This window comes from Anopheles darlingi, chromosome 2, assembly GCF_943734745.1.
Source record: "Anopheles darlingi chromosome 2, idAnoDarlMG_H_01, whole genome shotgun sequence".
Classification (NCBI taxonomy): Eukaryota; Metazoa; Arthropoda; class Insecta; order Diptera; family Culicidae; genus Anopheles; species Anopheles darlingi.
Window position 1 is genome coordinate 8551772 of NC_064874.1, and position 21886 is coordinate 8573657.

General features: G+C 50.4%; 6 protein-coding genes across 11 annotated transcripts in view; 5 read left to right on the forward strand and 1 right to left on the reverse strand.

The window, feature by feature from the left end:
• LOC125951150 (probable cytochrome P450 6a14) overlaps positions 1-613 on the forward strand; it is a 2099-nt gene extending 1486 nt beyond the window's left edge. The window contains exon 2 of the mRNA XM_049679778.1: positions 1-613. This exon is cut by the window's left edge and continues 255 nt beyond it. Coding sequence (XP_049535735.1) covers positions 1-161 — 161 coding nt within the window. The 3' untranslated portion in view covers positions 162-613.
• The window catches only part of LOC125951114 (sodium/calcium exchanger 3), a 121516-nt gene that overhangs the window by 16297 nt on the left and 83333 nt on the right, over positions 1-21886 (reverse strand). The window lies entirely within an intron of this gene.
• Positions 737-2489, forward strand: LOC125951152 (cytochrome P450 6a2-like). The gene is made up of 2 exons (XM_049679781.1): positions 737-1925; positions 1995-2489. Exons 1-2 carry the CDS (start codon positions 809-811, stop codon positions 2411-2413), a joined length of 1536 nt encoding a protein of 511 aa, XP_049535738.1. The 5' UTR covers positions 737-808; the 3' UTR covers positions 2414-2489.
• Positions 3449-5237, forward strand: LOC125951151 (probable cytochrome P450 6a14). Its single transcript, XM_049679779.1, has 2 exons — positions 3449-4584; positions 4641-5237. The coding sequence occupies exons 1-2, from the start codon at positions 3471-3473 to the stop codon at positions 5063-5065; spliced, it is 1539 nt and encodes a 512-aa protein (XP_049535736.1). The 5' UTR covers positions 3449-3470; the 3' UTR covers positions 5066-5237.
• Positions 6752-8576, forward strand: LOC125951155 (probable cytochrome P450 6a14). The gene is made up of 2 exons (XM_049679784.1): positions 6752-7900; positions 8012-8576. The coding sequence occupies exons 1-2, from the start codon at positions 6787-6789 to the stop codon at positions 8425-8427; spliced, it is 1530 nt and encodes a 509-aa protein (XP_049535741.1). The 5' UTR covers positions 6752-6786; the 3' UTR covers positions 8428-8576.
• On the forward strand, positions 18470-20382 carry LOC125951153 (probable cytochrome P450 6a14). The gene is made up of 2 exons (XM_049679782.1): positions 18470-19653; positions 19739-20382. The coding sequence occupies exons 1-2, from the start codon at positions 18537-18539 to the stop codon at positions 20152-20154; spliced, it is 1533 nt and encodes a 510-aa protein (XP_049535739.1). The 5' UTR covers positions 18470-18536; the 3' UTR covers positions 20155-20382.

Sequence of the window (21886 nt, forward strand, 5' to 3'; positions counted from 1 at the left end):
TGCGCTTTGGAATGATGCAGGTAAAGGTGGGTCTCATTACGATGCTGCGTGATTTCCGGTTTCATCCCAGCAGCCAAACGCCGGATCGAATCACCTTCGACAAGAACATAGCCATCCTGTCGCCCTCGAAGGGAAACTATCTGCATATCGAGAAGTTGTGAGGGAGTCTGCTGCTAACCAGCCTATCGTGAGCGTGGCTTTTAATGTGTATCAGCTCAATGTATTTTAATGGAAAACATGCGCAACGAATTGATTCAATGTTTCGAAATCATCCCTCGGTTAGTCAGCCGTGCATTGCTTATCGATGTTTCCAAATAAGGCAAGAAATTTATCAGCTTGTGATATCAGAGGAACGAGCAACCGATTACTGCAGTGTCATCAGCCACCTTCTGCTTAACAACGATGGTTTATAGTAGTCGGCAATGTAGATAACAGTTCGCTTCCATATAAGACACGCACACCGTATTAAAAACGTGTCCTAGGTCAGGAACGTGGCCGCGCTTACAAAGGGGGAATGATCCAGTTTATCAGTGTGTATATAGCCCACCCCCACCTCCATCCACACTCCACCCCCCTCCCCCCTCCCCTTCTCCACCACAAGAGAGGGAGTGGTTGTGGGTATTCGAGATCGCAAATAAATGAAATTCGTGCAAGTCATCTTCGCGTATACGCATAATGTGTTGATTGATTGAAAACACACGCACACAAACACTGACGGCATACAATTTTTGGGGACAGCTCAGTTCATAAAATGGGACCACCAGGTGGGGTAAGCAGCTAGTTTCGTTTCGTTCGTGAAGTCAGCAAGATGGAGCTGATAGGTTACGTGTTGACGGCGCTCTTGTTCGTGGTGTCCATTGCGTACCTGTACGTTCGGAGTCGGCACAACTTTTGGCGTGATCGAGGCATTGCCTATCCACGAGAACAACCACATCTGCTCTATGGACACATGAAGGGCGCGTTAGATGCGCGGCACGAGTGTCTTATCAATCAGGATCTGTACAACGATTACAAGCAGCGCGGTGAAGCGATCGGTGGAAAGAGTTTCTTCATCATCCCCAGTCTAATCGTGATCGAGCCGGAGCTGGTGAAGACGATCCTGGTGAAGGACTTTAATGTGTTCCATGATCGCGGTGTGTACAACGATGCGAAGGCGGATCCACTGTCGGCTCATCTGTTTGCTCTCGAGGGGCAACCTTGGCGTTTGTTGCGTCAGAAGCTAACACCGACGTTCACGTCGGGCCGTATGAAGCAGATGTTCGGTACGATCCAGGAGGTGGCCGAAGAGTTCCGCAAGTACATGGAGGAGAACTGCGATCAGGAGGAGATCGAAATGAAGGACGTGCTGGCCCGGTTTACGACGGACGTGATCGGGACGTGCGCCTTTGGTATCGAGTGCAATACGCTAAAGAACCCGGACTCGGATTTCCGGAAGTACGGCAACAAGGTGTTCGAGCAGGATCTGGTGCTGATGGTGAAGTTCATCTTTGCCTCACTGTTCAAGGGCATCTCGAGGCGGATCGGTGTGAAGCTAACGGACGAAGGGGTGGAGCGGTTCTTCCTTCAGGTCGTCCGACAGACGGTCCAGTACCGGGAGATGAACAATGTGCAGCGGAATGATTTTATGAATCTGCTGCTGCAGATCAAGAATCAGGGCAAACTTTCGGAGCAGGACGAGGTACAGCTTGGCAAGGGGGAAGCCGGTTTAACGATGAACGAACTGGCGGCGCAAGTGTTTATCTTCTTCCTCGCCGGCTTTGAGACGTCCTCCACCACGATGAACTTCTGTTTGTACGAGCTGGCCAAGAATCCGGATATCCAGGAGCGTTTGCGTGAGGAGATTAACCGTGCGATTGAGGAAAATGGTGACAAAGTAACGTACGATGTGGTGATGAACATCCAGTATCTCGACAACGTCATCAATGGTAAGCTAATCTCTATTCCACTTCTTAACCGAATGCCTTAATCATTCGCTTCCGTCCATAAACTTCCAGAAACCCTTCGCAAGTACCCACCGGTCGAATCGTTGACACGAGTGCCGGTACGTGATTACACCATTCCCGGAACGAAGCATGTCATCCCGAAGGAAACGCTCGTACAGATACCGGTGTACGCACTGCATCATGACGAGGACCATTACCCCGAACCGGAGCAGTTCAACCCGGATCGCTTCTTGCCAGAGGAAATCCAACGGCGTCATCCGTACGTGTTCCTTCCGTTCGGTGAGGGACCACGGGTTTGTATTGGGCTGCGGTTTGGTCTGATGCAGGCCAAGCTCGGATTAATCACTTTGCTACGCAACTTCCGTTTTGCGCCAACGTCCCGTACGCCCGCGAATATCGAGTTCGATCCCAAATCCTTCATTCTGTCACCAGTGACTGGTAACTTCCTGAAGGTTGATAAGATAGCGTAGTAAACGGTTGCGGGGCCAGAACGCGGCTGCGATTAGATTAATCCACTTGGTATTACTAACACGCGTCTCTAAGATAAAACGTATTTTGTGCGTGTTTTAGACACAACCCTATGATGAAATGCTTGATGCACAATAAACGATTACACGTATTTCAAACAGAGAGGCAGAAAAAGAGGACATCAATTTGTTGAAACAGGTTTTTTTTCCAAGCTATAAATGTTGATTGTCATTGAATGACACAGCACCCGCAGCTTCGAATACCGCGAACCCGGCGAAGCTTTAATTAAGGCCACAAGGCGCATGATGATGCCTGCAAAGATGCTTCTGCTATTTTCGTTGCAAAAATAAACACAAAGCATTTGCAAACTACACAACTACAAGCATAGTGCCGATTGATTTGGGAAAGCGTAACTCTCCACCAAACCTGCGATAGTTCCGAAAACCGGCCCCACCCTCCACCAAAAACCAAATTCGACACCCCCTCCACGTTTGAGTGCCGTTGAACTCAAGCCCAGCCTCCATCGAAGCGTTACGCATGAGTGGAATTAGCGCTTGGGCCCCACGTGATTCAGCTTTCGTCGCGAAATAATCCGAAAAGCAATTGTGCCGACTCATGCTGTGTCAGCACCGGTGGACTATGTACAGATGACACACAGAATGGCAATGGTGCGCGTAAGGTGGTGATCGAAGAAGCGTTAATGATTGCATCATAAGTATGTGTTGCTTCTACCATACGTAGAACAGTGGGCACGGTGTTTTCTGATCGCAAAGAGCTATGCTGCCAAAAGCATAACTTGACGATCTGGAGCTTGCAAGGTAGAGATCGTTTGCTCCACAACTATGACACTCACACAGCTGGAGCTGCTGGAGAGGGCGCGCTGTTGGGGATGTTGAGTTAGATGGACTGGTGCCTAGATACCAGTGAACTTTGGCTGCGTCATGGTGTGGCGCTGTTTGGTGTTGGTGTTTGCTCGAGCCTGTTGCCTATAAATTGCTCGGCCCCCTGTTAGGTCCGCCTCAGTTAGGACACGGAAGTTGGCCTAAGGTGTAGCTCAAAATGGAATCGATTAGTGTGTGGTTGACGGGATTTATCTTTCTCGTCTCGATCGCCTATCTGTACATACGTAGTCGGCATAACTACTGGAAGGACAACGGTGTACCGTACGCGCCCGATCCTCACTTCTTCTTCGGACACGTGAAGGGCCAGGCCCAAACGCGTCATGGAGCCGACATCAATCAGGAGCTGTACAATCAGTTCAAGAAGCGGAATCTTCCATACGGTGGTATTAGCCTGTTCGTAATGCCTTCACTGATCGTGGTCGATCCGGAGCTGGTAAAGACGATCCTTGTGAAGGACTTTAATGTGTTCCACGATCGGGGTGTGTTTACGAACCCGAAGCATGATCCGTTCACCGGTAACCTGTTCGGTTTGGAGGGTAATCCGTGGCGTCTGTTGCGCCAGAAGCTAACGCCAACGTTCACGTCGGGCCGTATGAAGCAGATGTTCGGTACGATCTGGCAGGTAGCGCTCGAGTTGGAGCAGTTTATGGAGGATAACCATCGGCAGCCCGACCTGGAGATGAAGAACATCTTGGGACGCTTCACGACGGATGTGATCGGGACGTGCGCCTTTGGCATCGAGTGTAATACGTTAAAGAACCCGGACTCGGATTTCCGAAAGTACGGCAACAAGGCGTTCGAGGTGGACGCGGTACGGTTGATGAAGATATTTTTCGCCGCTTCGTATCCGCGCATCGGCCGAAAGCTCGGCGTCGCGATCACGGATTATGGTGTGACCAAGTTTTTCATGAACATCGTGGACGAAACGATCAACTTCCGGGAGCAGAACGATGTGAAGCGAAATGATTTCATGAATCTGCTGCTGCAGATCAAGAACAAGGGAAAGCTGGATGATGAAAATGGTGCGAGTGTTGGCAAAGGGGGTGTTGGATTGACTCGAGAAGAGCTGGCGGCGCAGGTGTTTATCTTTTTCCTCGCCGGCTTTGAGACGTCCTCGACCACGATGAACTTCTGTCTGTACGAGTTGGTGAAGAATCCGGACATTCAGGAACGGCTACGTGAGGAGATCAATCGTGCGATCGACGAGAATGGTGGTGAGGTTACGTACGATGTGGTGATGAACATGCCGTACCTTGACAACGTCATCAATGGTAAGCTACGATCATCGCCTTGCTGGTTATATACCAGACTAATTTCTCAATTTTAGAAACCCTTCGCAAGTATCCACCGGTCGAAACGCTGACACGGAAAACGTCGAAAGATTATCTGATCCCCGGTACGAAGCATGTCATTCCCGAAGGTACGATCGTGCAAATCCCTGCCTATGCCATCCAGCGCGATCCCGACCACTATCCTGATCCGGAACGGTTCGATCCGGATCGGTTCACGCCCGAGGAGGTGAAGAAACGGCATCCGTACGTGTTCATTCCGTTCGGCGAGGGACCACGCATCTGCATTGGGCTGCGGTTTGGGGTGATGCAGACGAAGGTGGGCCTGATAACGCTCCTGCGCAAATTCCGATTTACGCCATCTCATCGCACTCCCGATAAGATAGTGTTTGACCCAAAGGTTTTCACTTTGTCCCCGACTGCGGGAAGTTATTTGAAGGTGGAGAAGGTAGCAACGAAATGAATGAAACTCAGTCCAGCAGCGAGGTAGAAGCACATACGAGTACTAACAGCCATAAACGTGGGCACCCATTCTCTTAAGGCAATCCGCATATTTTATGTTTTACGAGATAAAGTTTTATGAGCATCACGGCACGCTGCCTAATTGCTTACACTTTACTTTGGTTTTTCGATTTTATGTTTTTTCTGAGGGATGAAAGCTTTTCAATCCACATGCAGTATATTTTTATCATTGTTTCTTATCATAGATAAAGAAAACAACGCTGAAGTTGAAGCTATTAGATTTATGTGTTCTGCCAAAAAAAAAAAAACTGTGGAAATCAACGAGATAACGAAATTAAAGAGAGATAACGAAAAGTATTGAAAGTAATTACATCTAAGGTGTAAAGAAAAAAAAAATCATGTTTTTATATCCGCTATATGATTTTTATCTACACCTACTTTGGGTCAAAAGTTAGCACCGACAATAACATAGCAGACGAGATCCGCACTATGGATCTAGCAGCCAACCGGTCATACTTTAGCCTGCGGAAACTAATCCACTCGAGAAATCTGTCGAGAAGGACGAAGCTGCGACTGTATACGACGTATATAGTACCGGTGCTCACATGCGGCTCTGAGACCTGGACACTGTCCAGAACGGACGAAGGTCGCTTATCCCCGTTCGAGAGGAAAGTTCTAAGAAGGATATTTGGCTCCGTATGTGAGGAGGGACGATGGAGAAGCCGATATAACGCGGAGTTATACGCGTTGTATGACGATCTCACTGTCGCGCATCGCATTAGACTGGCCCGGCTTCGGTGGGCTGGTGAGAAACCCAGCCCGTAAAGTCTTCATAGGCCTTCCGGATAGACAGAGAGGGCGTGGTAGGCCCAAACCGAAATTGAGCGACGGCCAGAAAAGTTGGAATTTCGTCTGCGAGGACGACGGCGCTCGATCGCGAGCGGTAGCGGTGGCGTCTGTGGCAGGCCAAAACCGCTCGTCGGTTGTAGCGCTTGATAAGTAAGTAAGTAAGTATATGTTTGTTATCAAAATTTGATTGAAATCAATTATCTAAGATTAAAATAAACCTATAAATAACTAAAAATAAAAGAATAAATAAGACATGCTGCATTTAGAAACGTATTTGGCCTTGGATGAAACATTCCTTGTTCCACCATCTTATCGTACGATAACACGTTCAGCAGTGCGATTAAACAGGATTGTGGCGAGCCCTTTCTGTTGCTACTTTACCAAAGATAACAGTTATCTTTGCGGTACCCCGAAATAGAACAAGTTTAGATAATTACCTTTGTGTGGTATAGTTTGATAAAGTTTCATTTCAAATCGTATCGTAACCGAATAATAGCCGATCTTGTAAAAATAGCCGCTTCTGCTGCTAATGAATGGTGTCATGAAAATCCAGCTCGACACCGTCAGGGGTTAAGGAGTCGTTTACGCACTAACACCACAGCACAGGCATGGCGCGAGGTTGCTTTCGTGAGGTATCTTGGTTCAGTGACTTGTGAAAAAGTGACCAAATTCGATAGTCATCGTTGGCGATCTAACATCTCGACGCGCTCGCAGCGTTGAGATAGGGTCAGAGCGTACGAACGATGCGCCTGTATCGGTGCCCATGCGGGTGTGCTGGCAGTCACTATAAAATGCTGGCCAACGGGAGCCGCTGCTCATTGAGGTGTCGGTGGTGGCAGGCTCACGTTTGGTACCGCAAAAGGGACAATCGCGATGGAGCTGATCAACCTGGTGCTAGCGGGGTTCATTTTTGTCGTATCGGCGGCCTACCTTTACCTGAGGAGTAAGCACAACTACTGGAAGGACCATGGATTCCCGTACGCCCCGAACCCGCACATTCTCTTTGGCCACGCAAAGGGCCAAACACAGACGAAGCACGGACTAGAGATCCACCAGGAGTGGTACGATTACTTCAAGAAGCTAGGTGTCCCGTACGGTGGCATGAGCCAGTTCATCGCACCGGCCCTCGTTGTGATGGATCCGGACCTAGTGAAGACGATCCTGGTGAAGGACTTTAACGTGTTCCACGATCATGGTGTCTTTGTCAACGAAAAGGATGATCCACTGTCGGCGCACCTGTTTGCGCTGGAGGGCACGCCGTGGCGTCTGTTGCGCCAGAAGCTAACGCCAACGTTCACGACGGGCCGTATGAAGCAGATGTTCGGTACGATCTGGGAGGTGGGACAGCACTTGGAAAAGTTTATGCTGCAAAACTATCGCCAGTCGGAGGTGGAGATGAAGGATATCTTGGGACGCTTCACGACGGATGTGATCGGTACGTGCGCGTTCGGGATCGAGTGCAACACGCTGGACAATCCGGACTCGGACTTCCGGAAGTACGGCAACAAATCGTTCGAGTTGAACCCGATGATTATGTTTAAGTTTTTCCTCGCATCGGGCTATCCGAAGCTGATTCGTGCGCTCAAGATGAAGATCACGTTCGACGATGTGGAACGCTTTTTCCTCGGGATTGTGCGCGAAACGGTGGAATATCGTGAGCAGAACAATGTGAAGCGGAACGATTTCATGAATCTGCTGCTACAGATCAAGAACAAGGGTAAGCTGGACGAGAACGATAATGAGATCGTTGGTAAGGGTGAGGTTGGCATGACGAACGAGGAGCTGGCCGCCCAGGTGTTCGTGTTCTTTATCGCCGGGTTCGAGACTAGCTCGACCACGCAAAGCTTCTGTCTGTACGAGTTGGCGAAAAATCCGGACATCCAGGAGCGATTGCGGGAGGAGATCAACCGTGCGATCGACGAGAACGGTGGACAAGTGAATTACGATGTGGTTATGGGCATCCAGTATCTGGATCAAGTTATTAATGGTAAGTTTCAACAAAAACAGCGGCACGTGAAACTTGAAGCAGACATTCATTGACATGATTCCCTTCCATGGTCCGTCTCTTCCTCTCTCCTGCTCTCTGTCTCAATCACAGAAACGCTCCGAATGTATCCGCCCGTCGAGGGATTGAACCGTGTGGCGGACGTCGATTATACCATTCCCGGTACTAAGCATGTCATACCGAAGCGCACACTGGTTCAGATTCCGGTGTATGCTCTGCAACACGATCCCGATTACTATCCCGATCCGGAACGGTTCGATCCGAATCGATTCTCACCGGAAGAGGTGAAGAAACGGCATCCGTACGTGTTCCTACCGTTCGGTGAGGGACCACGCATCTGCATCGGGCTGCGGTTTGGGCTAATGCAGACGAAGGTGGGCCTGATTACGCTCTTGCGCAAATTCCGATTCTCCCCTTCAGCAAAAACTCCCGCCAAGGTGACCTTCGATCCGAAAATAATCACTCTTGCGCCTTTGAATGGCAACCATCTGAAGGTGGAGCTGTTGTAGTGAAGTGGCGTGAAGAGAGTTCTTGCTGCGCCGTTTGTACCTTTACCGATATCGCTGGTGTTGTCTAGGATATACGTTCTAGTGATGATATTATAACTTAAATAAAAAAATATCTAATTGAACAAGTTGTAGCTTGACGAACTGCGTGTAAAAAACTGCGATTCGCTTGATAACGGAATGCGTAGCTCGGATTGCAGCAGCAGCGCCGGCTAGTTTTTCGTTTTACGGCTTCACTTCTTATCATCTTTGTTTCAGATACACATTCGATGAGTTGACCAAATACACGGCATGATAAGCGCTGCGCACGAGACGCTTCGTTAGAGCAAACAGTGAATGCACGAGCCGAGTGCACCTTCCGGCGTATCTGGTGCCGTAATGCTGCGGCAAATTTTTTTATATTTCATTTGCGAATTTTTAGCTGTATTGCGACCTGAAAACGGGTTTGGTTTCGGTTCCGCTGACATGACATGGCAAAATATGGTTTATATACGAATATGACATATATGAAAAAGGTTAAAGAGTTTTCTTGATTTTGTCTTTTCCTTCGTTATAGTGCGTATAACGTTACGTTACACACACACTCGCACGGTACCGGGAAGATAACCAAGTTTGGAGTACCATGCCAGTGTGCCCCCTGGACGGAAGACCTTGGACATATCAGACAATCGGTGTACCCCAAACCGCTAGCAAGCAACGAACAGCGCCGTTGTGTGAGCGTGAATTGCGTCTCGAATTTTTGCGTTCTCCCACCCCTCGATCAACAGGTTCGGTTTGAAGAGATCTTCAAGTTTTGGCACGACACGCTCATTACAATGGTCATTCAATAGCTTCGTTGGTTGATGATTGACGAATAGAAGAGTGAAGTCAAAGGTCCGTCGCCGGAGGTTGCGTAATGGGTTTTTGATGAACATTCGCGCCCTCCTCATTACGCTTTTTGGGTTTGGAATTGAATGAGTGATCCGATGGACTCTTTTTGGAGTTGATGTAGGGTGGCTAAGAACCCTAAGAACTTATTGCAAAATAATATGGTCCAAGAACATGCTGATTTTAGACTTCCGGAAACTTTTCATGCTGTAAACCGGGAGCAAAAGTCTCTGGCAACACGTGGTAAGGCTTGAGGAATAGATTGGAGCAGCCTTCAAGTTTTGGGTTTGCCCCCCCCCCTCCCCTTAACCGTTAATTCCATGCTAATCCCACAGGTTTGTCGGCTGCTCAACCCGTGGTCTGGTTTCAAATTATGCAACCTTCCCTTCGTTATCAGGCGATAGATAGGTCGAGGTGGTCGCATGATAAGAATCATTTTTAAGCAAACGCTAAACTTCACTGAGTTTATCGCGTTCGATCACTCACGCAGTATGATCAAAGTTGCTTAGCAGGGCGCAAGGACCGCGTGAACCGCGAAACACGATGCCGATCGTCGAGTTTTGGTTGGCACTAACCGCAACCGTCGTTCTGGTGGTGGGTTTCGGCTTGTGTCTATTGTTTGATAAACGTCGATCACTTTGGGTCGATCGAAGGTTTCCGGGTACGGGCAGAACGGCACCCCTGTACGGTGATTACAGGACAATCGAGCACCGAATGTACACGAACCAGCGTTTGTACCGTGCGTTCAAGGCACGGAGGTGGCCTATCGGTGGTGCGGTTCGCTATCTGACACCCTGTGTCATTCCTATCGATCGCGAAGTGATTGAGTACCTGCTGAGTGAGGAGTGTATCAAGATTCCAACGATCCGCTGGAACAGTGAGTTGATCCGGAGTTGGCAAGAATTCGAAGATGTACACTATGAGGCACTGTTGGGTCTTAGCGCGAAGGAAAGCGAGAAAATTGCGACCAGTGTGAGCAGTTCGGATGAGGGAGAGTGCGTGAAAGCGATCGCAGAGCAGTTTACGCTGCGCATGTTGCTCCAGAGCGTACTCGGATCCAACTGTGCTCAACAGTTGGAGGCGATAAAGATGTTGCTCTTCGAAAATCGTACGAGTTTGTTTGAGAAGATTATTCTAACAGCTTTTCCAAACTCAACCAACGTTCAACAATTGCTTGATGCGTTGATTCCGAATCGAAAATCCAAATGGATGCAGCAGCTGGAAGAGCTGCTCATGCATGCGGACCACGATCGGGAAACAAACTTCCTCGCGTTTCTCAAACAGAAGCGAACGGATGGGGAACTGATCGGTATAGTGGCATCCGATGACACTCAACACTCTTTACTGGAGCTCATGCGAACTATCTTTTACACCGCGTCCGGTACCATCGTCGCGTGTTTGTACGAGCTCGCTCGCCATCATGACATACAAGATCGGTTGCACGAGGCGCTAAAAAACTCCGACAACACACTGACGGATTACCTGGACAACGTGATCACGGGTGAGTTGCGAGTTGTTCATTCCTTTCACTTTACCCATACACGCGCTAATCGCTCATTATCTCTGACGCTCGTGGTGCTCCGTCTAGAAACGCTACGCAAGTATCCACCACAGGATGAGATCTCCTTTACGTCGCTAACGAGCTGCCGATTGGTGGAATGTGATCTCGTCATACCACGCAACACCCGCATCATCATTCCGACGTACGCGCTTCATCGGGATGCAGAGTATTATCCGGATCCGATGAGCTTCAATCCGGGGCGCTCGGTAGCTTCTTCCAGCAACTTCTATAGTCCGCTGGGCGGGGATGGTGTTAATCTTGGATCCACCTTCGCCATGCTGATGGTACGGGTGGCACTGACCAAGCTGTTGCTGCACTGGCAGGTAGACGTATCGGCTAGCACTCCGGCCGAACTCGATACATCACCAGAATCTTTCATGCCTTATCCACGAGGAAACGTGGAGCTAGTGATAAGGAGATATGGAGGTAGCACGGCTTGCCAATAAATAGATTCCATAGCAGCAAGGCTCGCTGTCGTGAGTGCAGGAGAAGTCGCTTTATTCTATTGCTGTTGGAAGGAAATACCGAAATCTTCATCTTTTGGGGGTCTTCGTCGTCGTCTACTACATCTGCTCTGAGGCAGAATCTGATTTAAATGTGCCAATAGCTTAATACGTTATCATTGCCTTTGCATTCGCACTCATTGCTTCGATCCTTATCAATATCAGCCATTAACAGGACATCAATCTCATTAGAATGTCATCGCAGCAATCGCCTACTCATAGAGAGATGTGATATGATGTGCCAGATAAGGATAATCTAATCGGCACCAATTTCTGGAAATCCCAAAACGTAAATAGACCATACATATAAAAGCCTTGCCCCGTTCGTCTTACAGACCATTCGGTGGTGGACGTGAACGGAAGGATTAAGATGTGGTTTCGTGAGATTTTAATTGTCAGCTTGCTGACGGCCTGTGCCTTAGGTCAATCGGTGGTAGGTTAGGAAGACCGATTGCATTGAGGACTTCTGTTGTTACGACGGATACGTACACTACTTCCAGGATCGTCCCATTGTCAGTACTACAGCTGGTCAGGTACAGGGTACGACGGAACAGTGCGGTCTGTTCTGTACGTACTATTCGTTCAAGGGCATCCCTTACGCAGAGCCACCCCTTGGTGCACTTCGATTCAGTGATCCGGTACCGAAGGCTGCCTGGAGTGGTGTGCGTGATGCGAGCAACCATGGAGCAACTTGCCCATCACAGGATATGGCACCGACGGAGAGCGAGGATTGTCTTTTCCTGAACGTCTACACACCATCTCTGATTGGTACGCGATCGATCATGGTATTCATTCCCGGTGGAGGCTACAGTGCAGGTTCCGGCGATGACGCACTATATGGAGGACAGTACTTTATGGGCGAGGATGTGGTCATCGTGACCCTCAACTATCGGTTAGGTGCCCTAGGATTCCTGAGTACGGGTGATCGAGCTGCTGCCGGTAACTGGGCTCTGAAGGACTGCATCGAAGCGCTACGCTGGGTACAACGGAATGCTCTGGCATTTGGCGGTGATCCAAGTAGCGTCACGATTTTTGGTCAATCGGCTGGTGGAGTGCTCGTCCACATCCTTACCCTGTCGCCACTGAGTAATGGATTGTTCCAGAAGGCGATTGCACATAGTGGATTGGTGTTCAATTCCTGGGCATTTCAACCGAATCCACGATTCTACGCGAATCGTTTAGCGCAAGCGCTTGGTGTACCTTCCGGAGACACGGTTGCTATGGTAACCGCTTTGCGTTCCATCCCGTACCGTCAGATCGTAGCACTGCAGGACAATATTTTGACACGTCCGGCGGATGCAATACTAGCTCCGATCGACTTCGGTCCTGTTGTCGAACCGAGTGACACTCCCGGTGCGGTGGTGCTGCCCCAGCAACCAATCGATATCATCGATGCCGGTACATTCCAGCCGATTCCCCTCATGGCCGGCTTCACCGATATGGACGCTTTACTGTTTACGGTCTTCTGGAGTGTAGTAAATCCTGCACTGTTCCAAACGTTCAACAATGATCCGCATCTACTGGTACCACTCGTCTGGAACATTCCGCGTGGTAGCGCTGGCTCGAGTGCCGTCAGCGATGGCTTCGCACAGTACTACTGGCAGGGGCAACCGTTAGGCTTCGAGCGGCTGGAGCAATTCACGCGCTACATAACCGATCAGCTGTATTCGTACGGTATTCTAGAGGGAGCACGACGACATTCCCTTCGTAGCCCGGCCTATGTGTACCAGTTTTCGTATGTAGGGGATCTGAACATCTACAGGCAATCGATGGGTCCAATCGGTATCCCGGGTGCTGTTCATTCGGACGATCTGTGCTATCTGTTCGAACCGAAGGCCTTCTTGGTCGGTCAGCTCCCACCGATTAGCCATGCTATCACGGTCCGCAACCGTATGCTACGAATGTGGACAAACTTTGCGAAGTACGGGTATGTATCATAGGCCTCCTGGTGTGACCGATATGTCGATAAAATGATTGCTTATTGATCGTTCTTTTGCTTTCAGCAATCCAACTCCGACTGCGGATCCATTGCTGCAGAACATCAACTGGCCTCCAATTGCTAGTGGTACAGTGAACACGGTACTCAACATCGCACAAAACTTGGTGCCCGGACCGAATCCCGTTGCCTCGCGTTACAACCTTTGGCAGGATCTGGCGCAACGTTATGGGAACAACATTTTCCGTAACTAGAACCGTTTCCGACATCTTTAGCGACTTTTGAGTAAATAAACGAATTCCTTGAAAAGTAAATAATCAAATATCGCTTCTGGCCGTGGTGCTCGCTGTAGAAGGTATCCTTAACATTGCTAACGAGCTGCCGATTGGTGAGCGGGCATACCGGTAACCTTGGATCCACCTTCACCATGCTGATTGTGCGGGCGACGTTGACTAAGCAGTATCAGCGAGCTCTCCGGCCGAACTCAAAACATCTCCGGAATCTTTCATGCCTTATCCAACAGGAAAGGTGGAGCTAGTGATAAGGAGATATGGAAGTGGCACGGCTTGTCAATAAATAGAATGCATATCTCCGACACATGGAATGCCGAAATCTACGTCTTTTGCGGGGTCCAATACCATATCTGCTCTGTGGCAGAATCTGATTTAAATATTCCAATACCCTAATAAGTTAGCATTGTCTTTGCACTCACTGCTTCGATCATCATCAATATCATCCATTAATAGGACATCAATCTCACTATAATGTCATCGCAGCAATCGCCTACTCCTAGAGAGATGTGATATGATGTGCCAGATAAGGATAATCTAATCGGCACCAATTTCTGGAAATCCCAAAACGTAAATAGACCATACATATAAAAGCCGTGCCCCGTTCGTCTTACAGACCATTCGGTGGTGGACGTGAACGGAAGGATTAAGATGTGGTTTCGTGAGATTTTAATTGTCAGCTTGCTGACGGCCTGTGCCTTAGGTCAATCGGTGGTAGGTTAGGAAGACCGATTGCATTGAGGAATCCTGTTGTTACGAAGGATACGTGCTCTACTTCCAGGATCGTCCCATTGTCACTACTACAGCAGGTCAGGTACAGGGTACGACGGAACAGTGCGGTCTGTTCTGTACGTACTATTCGTTCAAGGGCATCCCTTACGCAGAGCCACCGCTCGGTGCACTTCGATTCAGTGATCCGGTACCGAAGGCTGCCTGGAGTGGTGTGCGTGATGCGAGCAACCATGGAGCAACTTGCCCATCACAGGATATGGCACCGACGGAGAGCGAGGATTGTCTTTTCCTGAACGTCTACACACCATCTCTGATCGGTACGCGATCGATCATGGTATTCATTCCTGGTGGTGCGTACAGTGGAGGTTCCGGCGATGACGCACTATATGGAGGACAGTACTTTATGGGCGAGAATGTGGTCATCGTGACCCTCAACTATCGGTTAGGTGCCCTAGGATTCCTGAGTACGGGCGATCGAGCTGCTGCCGGTAACTGGGCTCTGAAGGACTGCATCGAAGCGCTACGCTGGGTACAACGGAATGCTCTGGCATTTGGCGGTGATCCAAGTAGCGTCACGCTTTTTGGTCAATCGGCTGGTGGTGCACTCGTTCACATCCTTACCCTGTCGCCACTGAGTAATGGATTGTTCCAGAAGGCCATTGCCCACAGTGGAACGGCGTTCAATTCCTGGTCGTTTCAACCGAATCCAAGATTCTACGCGAATCGTTTAGCTGAAGCGCTTGGTGTACCTTCCGGAGACACGGTTGCTATGGTAACCGCTTTGCGTTCCATCCCGTACCGTCAGATCGTAGCACTACAGGACAATATCGTAACCCTTCCCGTGGATGCACTACTAAGTCCGATCGATTTCGGTCCCGTTGTCGAACCGAATGACACTCCCGGTGCGGTGGTGCTGCCCCAGTTACCGATCGACATCGTCGATGCTGGTACATTCCAACCGGTTCCGCTCATGGCCGGCTTCACCGATATGGACTCTTTGGTGTTTACACTCGGCTGGAGTCTAGTAAATCCGGCACTATTCCAAGCGTTCAATAATGATCCGCATTTACTGGTACCACGCTTCTGGAACATTGCGCGTGGTAGCGCTGGCTCGAGTGCCGTTAGCCAGGGAATCGCACAGTATTACTGGCAGGGGCAACCGTTGGCCTTTGAGCGGCTGGAACAGTTCACACATTACATGACCGATTTGATGTATTCGTACGGTATTCTAGAGGCAGCACGACGACATTCCCTTCGTAGCCCGGCCTACGTATATCAATTTTCCTACGTTGGAGATCTTAATCTGCTTAGGGCTCAGCTGGGTCCAATCGGTATCCCGGGTGCGGTTCATGGAGACGATCTTTGCTATTTGTTCGACACGAAGTCGCTCTTGCTCGGTCCGATCTCACCGACTAGCCATGCTATCACGGTCCGTAACCGTATGCTACGAATGTGGACGAACTTTGCGAAGTACGGGTATGTATCATAGGCCTCCTGGTGTGACCGATACGTCGATTGATTGATCGCGCTTTTGTTTTCAGCAATCCAACTCCGACTGCGGATCCGTTGCTGCAGAACATCAACTGGCCTCCAATTGCTAGTGGTACGGTGAACGTAGGACTGAACATCGCACAAAACTTGGTCCCCGGTCCGAATCCCGTTGCCTCACGTTACAACCTTTGGCAGGATTTGGCGCAACGTTATGGGAACAACATTTTCCGCAATTAAATCCGTTCGCTTTCGTGAGCAGTGAGTTGAGTAAATAAACGAAATTCCCCTAGCCCCGTCGCAACAAAACGCAGAGATAAGCAACCAGAGCATATGTGTACGTGTGTACGTGACGAATACCCCGAGTTTTAAGCGATTTATCATGACCAGCCGGTCGTTTCACTCTCACTCTTACTGGCTCCCTCAGAGTGTTGGTTAATCGATCGATTGCCGGACGGTTCAATGCACTGCACCGCAATCCGGATATCTTGCCGCTAGTGCTATCTCGCCTTCGTTACCGTACGGATCGTTGTTCGTGAGCAGCCCGTGACCGTGTCATGATGATTGGGGTGTTTCTGGTGCTACTGGTTACGGCCGCTGGGCTACTGTATTACTTCTCCCTGCGACGCTTCCAATACTGGCGTGATCGGGGCATTCCGCAGCTCGATGGATCGCTACCGATGGGCAGTATGAAGGGGATAGGCCGTGAGTTGAGCATGAATGATCTGCTCGATCGTGTGTATTATCGCTTCCACAAGCAGTCACCGGTAGCAGGACTGTACTTTCTCATCAATCCGGTGCTCCTCATACTCGATCTGGATGTCGTGAAGCAGGTGCTAGTGAAGGACTTTAACAGCTTTCACGATCGCGGCATGTACGTGAACGAGCGGGATGATCCGATGTCGGGGCATCTGTTTTCGATCGGTGGTGAACGGTGGCGCTATCTGAGGAACAAACTAAGCCCCACCTTTACCTCCGGTAAGATCAAGCAAATGTTCGGCACGATTCAAGAGATCGGTGACGAGTTTCAGGCCACGGTTGAGGGGTGCATGGACCGGGGTGAACCGCTTGACATGAAACAACTGTGTCAGTGGTTCACCTGCGATGTGGTGGGTTCGTGCGCGTTCGGCATTCAGTGTGGATCGCTCAAAAATGGTGGATCGGAGTTGCTCGAGATCGGTAGCCGGGTGTTCCGGCAGACACCACCCCGTATGCTGTACAACATAGCGGTGTCCACGTTTCCGAGTCTTTCGCGTGCTCTTCGGTTGCCGCTGTTTCCGCTACAATTTCGAACGTACTTCGGCGAGATGGTCCGATCGACGGTTGAGCACCGGGAGCAGCATCAGATCGAGCGGAACGATTTTCTCAATTTGCTCATGCAACTGAAGAACCGGGGGCGGCTTGAGCCGACCAACGAGGAACCCGCGGACCAGGAGCCGTGGACCAGTGAGCAGCCAACCGATTCCAAGCGGCTTACGCTGGACGAGGTGTCGGCGCAGTCGTTCGTGTTTTTCTTCGCTGGATTCGAAACGTCCTCGACGACGCTCACCTTTGCCCTGTTTCTGCTCGCGAGCCATCCGGAAGAGCAGGAACGGTGTCGGCGAGAGATACTGGATAAGCTGGCCGGCGGTGGCGTCGAGGGACATCCCATCACCTACGAGGCACTTAAGCAAATGACCTATTTGGACCAAGTGATCCTGGGTAGGTTAATCTACGGGCTCATGCGATCCCGACCTTCGATCCCACCAATCAACGTCACTTTTTCTCATTTTTTTTCTTTAGAGACACTCCGTATCTATCCGGCCGTTGGCATGTTGATGCGCGTCGTCACGAAACGCGTTCATCTAGAGGCGGCCCAACTGACGCTTGAGAAGGGCACAAAGGTGATGATACCGATCAATGCGTTCCATCACGATCCGGAGTTGTACCCGGAGCCGTACAGCTTCCGACCGGAACGATTCACCCCGGAAGCGATCAAAGAGCGCCACACGCACGCCTACCTTCCATTCGGTGATGGGCCACGGAACTGTATCGGTATGCGGTTCGGTCTGCTGGAGGTAAAGTTTGGGATCGTGCAGCTGCTAAGCAAGCTACGCTTCACCGTGCACCCGAAAACGACGCTACCACTGCGGATGGCCAAAAATTCGGGCTTCCTCGAGGCCGAAGGGGGTATCTGGTTGAGCGCTACACGATTGTAACGCCAGTCGGCCAATCCGTAGTTCCGCGTATCGAAACCCAACAGCGAAACATATTTAAGACAGAACAACTTCAGCTTCGACCACAGCTTGTGCTGTGCGTGCTTGGATTAAAATAGAATTTTGATTATTTCAATCGCCGGAACGCCAACGTCTACTCCCTTGTGATGGTTGCGGTTCTACGCAGTACGGAAACCGCAGCCAGTGGGGAATGTGTTTGTTATCTTGTGTCGTTGCGGGTGTCGATTTGGGTGGGGCAGGGGGCAAACCAATTGAGATGACCAAAGCAGATATCTTGCTGCGCCGGAGCGCCACAGTGTCGGCATACGTGTGGCGGCGTGTGTGTGAGTGCGTCCGTTTGCACAAGTCACTAGCACCACTGTAGGCATTCGCCGGGTATTCGCTGGGGTGGGTCGTCACAAGCCCCCTACCGAGAATATGATCATTCCAAGCCGTTCAGTCTGTGTCTGACATTGAGCGAGGCCAGCAGGGCCGTCGGTGCCGCGTCCGTGTCAAACCGTGTCCGTGTGTGTGTGTGCGATGGATTACATCAGCGTGCTGCTGTATCTGGTGCTGCCCATTTTGGGCCTCGGGTACTACTACACCCGGCAGCTGTACAGCTACTGGAGCGCCCGTGGCATACCGCAGCTGGAAGCATCGTTCCCGGTCGGCAATATGAAGGATGTCGGGCGGAAGGTACACTTCAATGACGTCATGAAGGTGGCCTACGATATGGGCAAATCGCTCGGCAAACCGTTCGTCGGGCTGTACTTCATGCTCAAGCCGGTGCTGATCCTCACCGATCTCGACATGGTGAAGCGTGTGCTGGTGAAGGATTTTAACAGCTTTCACGATCGTGGGCTGTACGTGAACGAGCGGGATGATCCCCTGTCCGGGCATCTGTTCGCGATCGATGGTGAACGGTGGCGCTATCTGAGGAACAAGCTTAGCCCCACCTTTACCTCCGGCAAGATCAAGCAGATGTTTGTGACGATTCGCGAGATCGGTGACGAGTTTCTCGGTTCGGTCACCAAGTACGTGGAGCGCGGCGAACCGATCGATATCAAGTTGCTGTGCCAGTGCTTCACCTGCGATGTGGTGGGCTCGTGTGCGTTCGGGTTGCAGTGTAACTCGCTCAAGAACGAAGGCTCCAAGTTGCTCACCATCGGCGATGAAGTGTTCAAGCCACCGGCGTGGCGGAACATGTACACCTTTCTGCTGATTTCATTCCAAGAGCTGGCCCGTAAGCTACGTCTGCGGGCCTTGCCGAGTTCCATTTCGGACTATTTTATCGGTTTGGTTAGTGATACGGTCGCGCACCGCGAGAAGAACCTGATCGAACGGCCCGATTTTCTGAACATGCTGATTCAGCTGAAGAACAAGGGTACGGTCGAGGGGGATACGCCGGCATCCGGGACGGATTCGGCGCACGATAAGCTTACGCTGGACGAGGTATCGGCGCAGGCGTTCGTGTTCTTTTTCGCTGGCTTCGAAACGTCCTCCACGACGCTATCGTTCGCACTGTACGAGCTGGCCAACAATCCGGACATCCAGGAAAAGGTACGGGAGGAGATCATTGGTAAGCTGCAGTTACACGACAACCAAATCACGTACGAAGCGCTCAAAGAGATGACGTATCTCGATCAGATCATAAATGGTAAGACATCAATCCGACGTTACTTTTTCCAATCAGTTAAAATTGGATTATTTTTCAACGTCTTTTCGTCTCCTCCCCGTTTCAGAAACTCTGCGCATGTACCCACCGGTGCCGCAGCTGATCCGTGTCGCCACGAAACCCTACCCCGTGGAGACGGTCAACATGACACTCGAGAAGGACTGCATGCTGATGATTCCGATCTACTCGATACACCACGATCCCAACATCTACCCCAACCCGCAGCAGTTCGATCCGGATCGGTTTGCCCCGGAAGCCGTCCATGCACGGCACACGAACGCGTTCATTCCGTTCGGTGATGGGCCACGGAACTGTATCGGTATGCGGTTCGGTCTGCTGGAGGTAAAGTTCGGTATCGTGCAGCTGCTGAGCAAGCTACGGTTCACGGTGAGCTCGCGCATGCAAATGCCCCTGAAACTGTCCAAATCGGCCTCGATCCTGGAGGCCGAAGGTGGCATCTGGCTGAACGGTACCAAGCTGTAGAGCGAATGGGGAGCTCAATATGGTCGCTCGCTATCGGTGTCCCACCCGAGTGCAATACTAACTAACTAACTAACTAACTATCAAACTTGTGCACGGAACTGGCACGGCCGACCGGGGCCGTCTCTCTAACATTACTTACAATGGAAACGATCCTGTCTATGTGTGACTGTTCCGCGAGTGAAATGAAGAAAACGAAATAAAGGGAAATTATAACGGACACTGACAGAACATCACGCAGCACATCAACAGCAAGCAGCGCAGAAGGGGAGTGCGCGCAGGATGATTGATTAGAAGTAGGCTAATTAATATACGAACCGAAAGCGTCCGGTTTGCGGACGTATCGAGAGAAGTTCAATTTGCAAATTAGAATGAATTCATCATTTCAGCGTGCTAGCGTGCAAAGCTTCACCACAACCAACACCACAAAAACATCCATCATCGACCAGCAAGCAGCAAGAACCGGGAACCGGGGAAAAAGGGGCCGATGGTCACGTATGGCCATTAATCAAGTGTCATACCGTCGCCCCCGCCCCCCCTCCGGTCACACATTCCGGCCGAGTCTAAGCAAATTTTTGTTGCTTCCCGCGAATCTATTGTTCCCGTCTGCATTGTCAGCTCGAACAATAAATTACAATTAATATTCCATAATTCACGCCCGGCTCAATGGTCCGTAGCCCTGTACTTCGGTGTGTCTGTATGTCAGATGAATGGAAGGTGGTGGTGGTGGTGGTGGTGGTTATCAATAGAAACGGACCCGACCAGAGCACCGGTAATGTCACTTTTGGGTGGGGCAATCGGACACCGAGAAGCTTCGACAAATTGACGTGCCAACGGGTCCAACGGGTGGAAGCGCCAAGAAAGGCCCAGAATGCGCGCCCGAGAGCAAAGTGCTTGTTCGGCTGCGCCTCGAGCTTGACGATAAATTTGGTCGAATCAATAGGGTGTGCGCGACAGCAGCACGCCGTACACCTTCACCGGCGGGTGGCTAACGACAAAGCCATTGTTGGGCGGAGCGGTTTGTTGCGAAGAGAGAGAGGTATTTCATTTTCCCTGCAGGAAATGGGTTTTCATTCATTCATTCATTCAGTGGGTGTAGCGGTGCGGTGGCCGTTTGGGGGGCGTGAGTCTTCACCGAAAGCATGTGAGAGTCGCTGTCGCGTCCTTGAGTGTCGGCGAATAAACTAGAATCGTTGCGCTGAAATGGAAGTAATATGTCTTCCCTCGCTCCTGCATGCGCCCATTCCCTCGGGGCGGGGTGTACACGGCGAACGTTTAAGGTATACATTGGTACCTGGCACCGCAAGCGAGAGACCTGCGGCCTGGATGGTGGAGTGATGTTCCGAAATTGAATTAAATTTTATTCGCTACCATTTTGCATGCCGTATGGCGTGGGATGGTGATGTCAAGGACGCCGCAAGCCAGGGAAGACGATTCTATGCTTTGTCTCTGTCGTTTCCGGCAGTTAGTGCCGAGCGTTTTCGTGCCGTAACTATCAACCAGACCGTCGTCGAGTCGATTTGTGTCACTCATATGGACGTTGTATTGTAAAGACACACGATCTGTTTGTTCAAAGTTTATCATGAAAATGATAAAATCAATTGCGTACTTTTAGCGCGTTAATGATAAGAAGCAAAACGGGGAGGCAACCCTTTAGAAAATAGCCAACAAACAACGCAAATCAGATAAGTGCTTCGGAAGCATCGAGCATAAACTTGCTGTTCGTTGGTCAGAT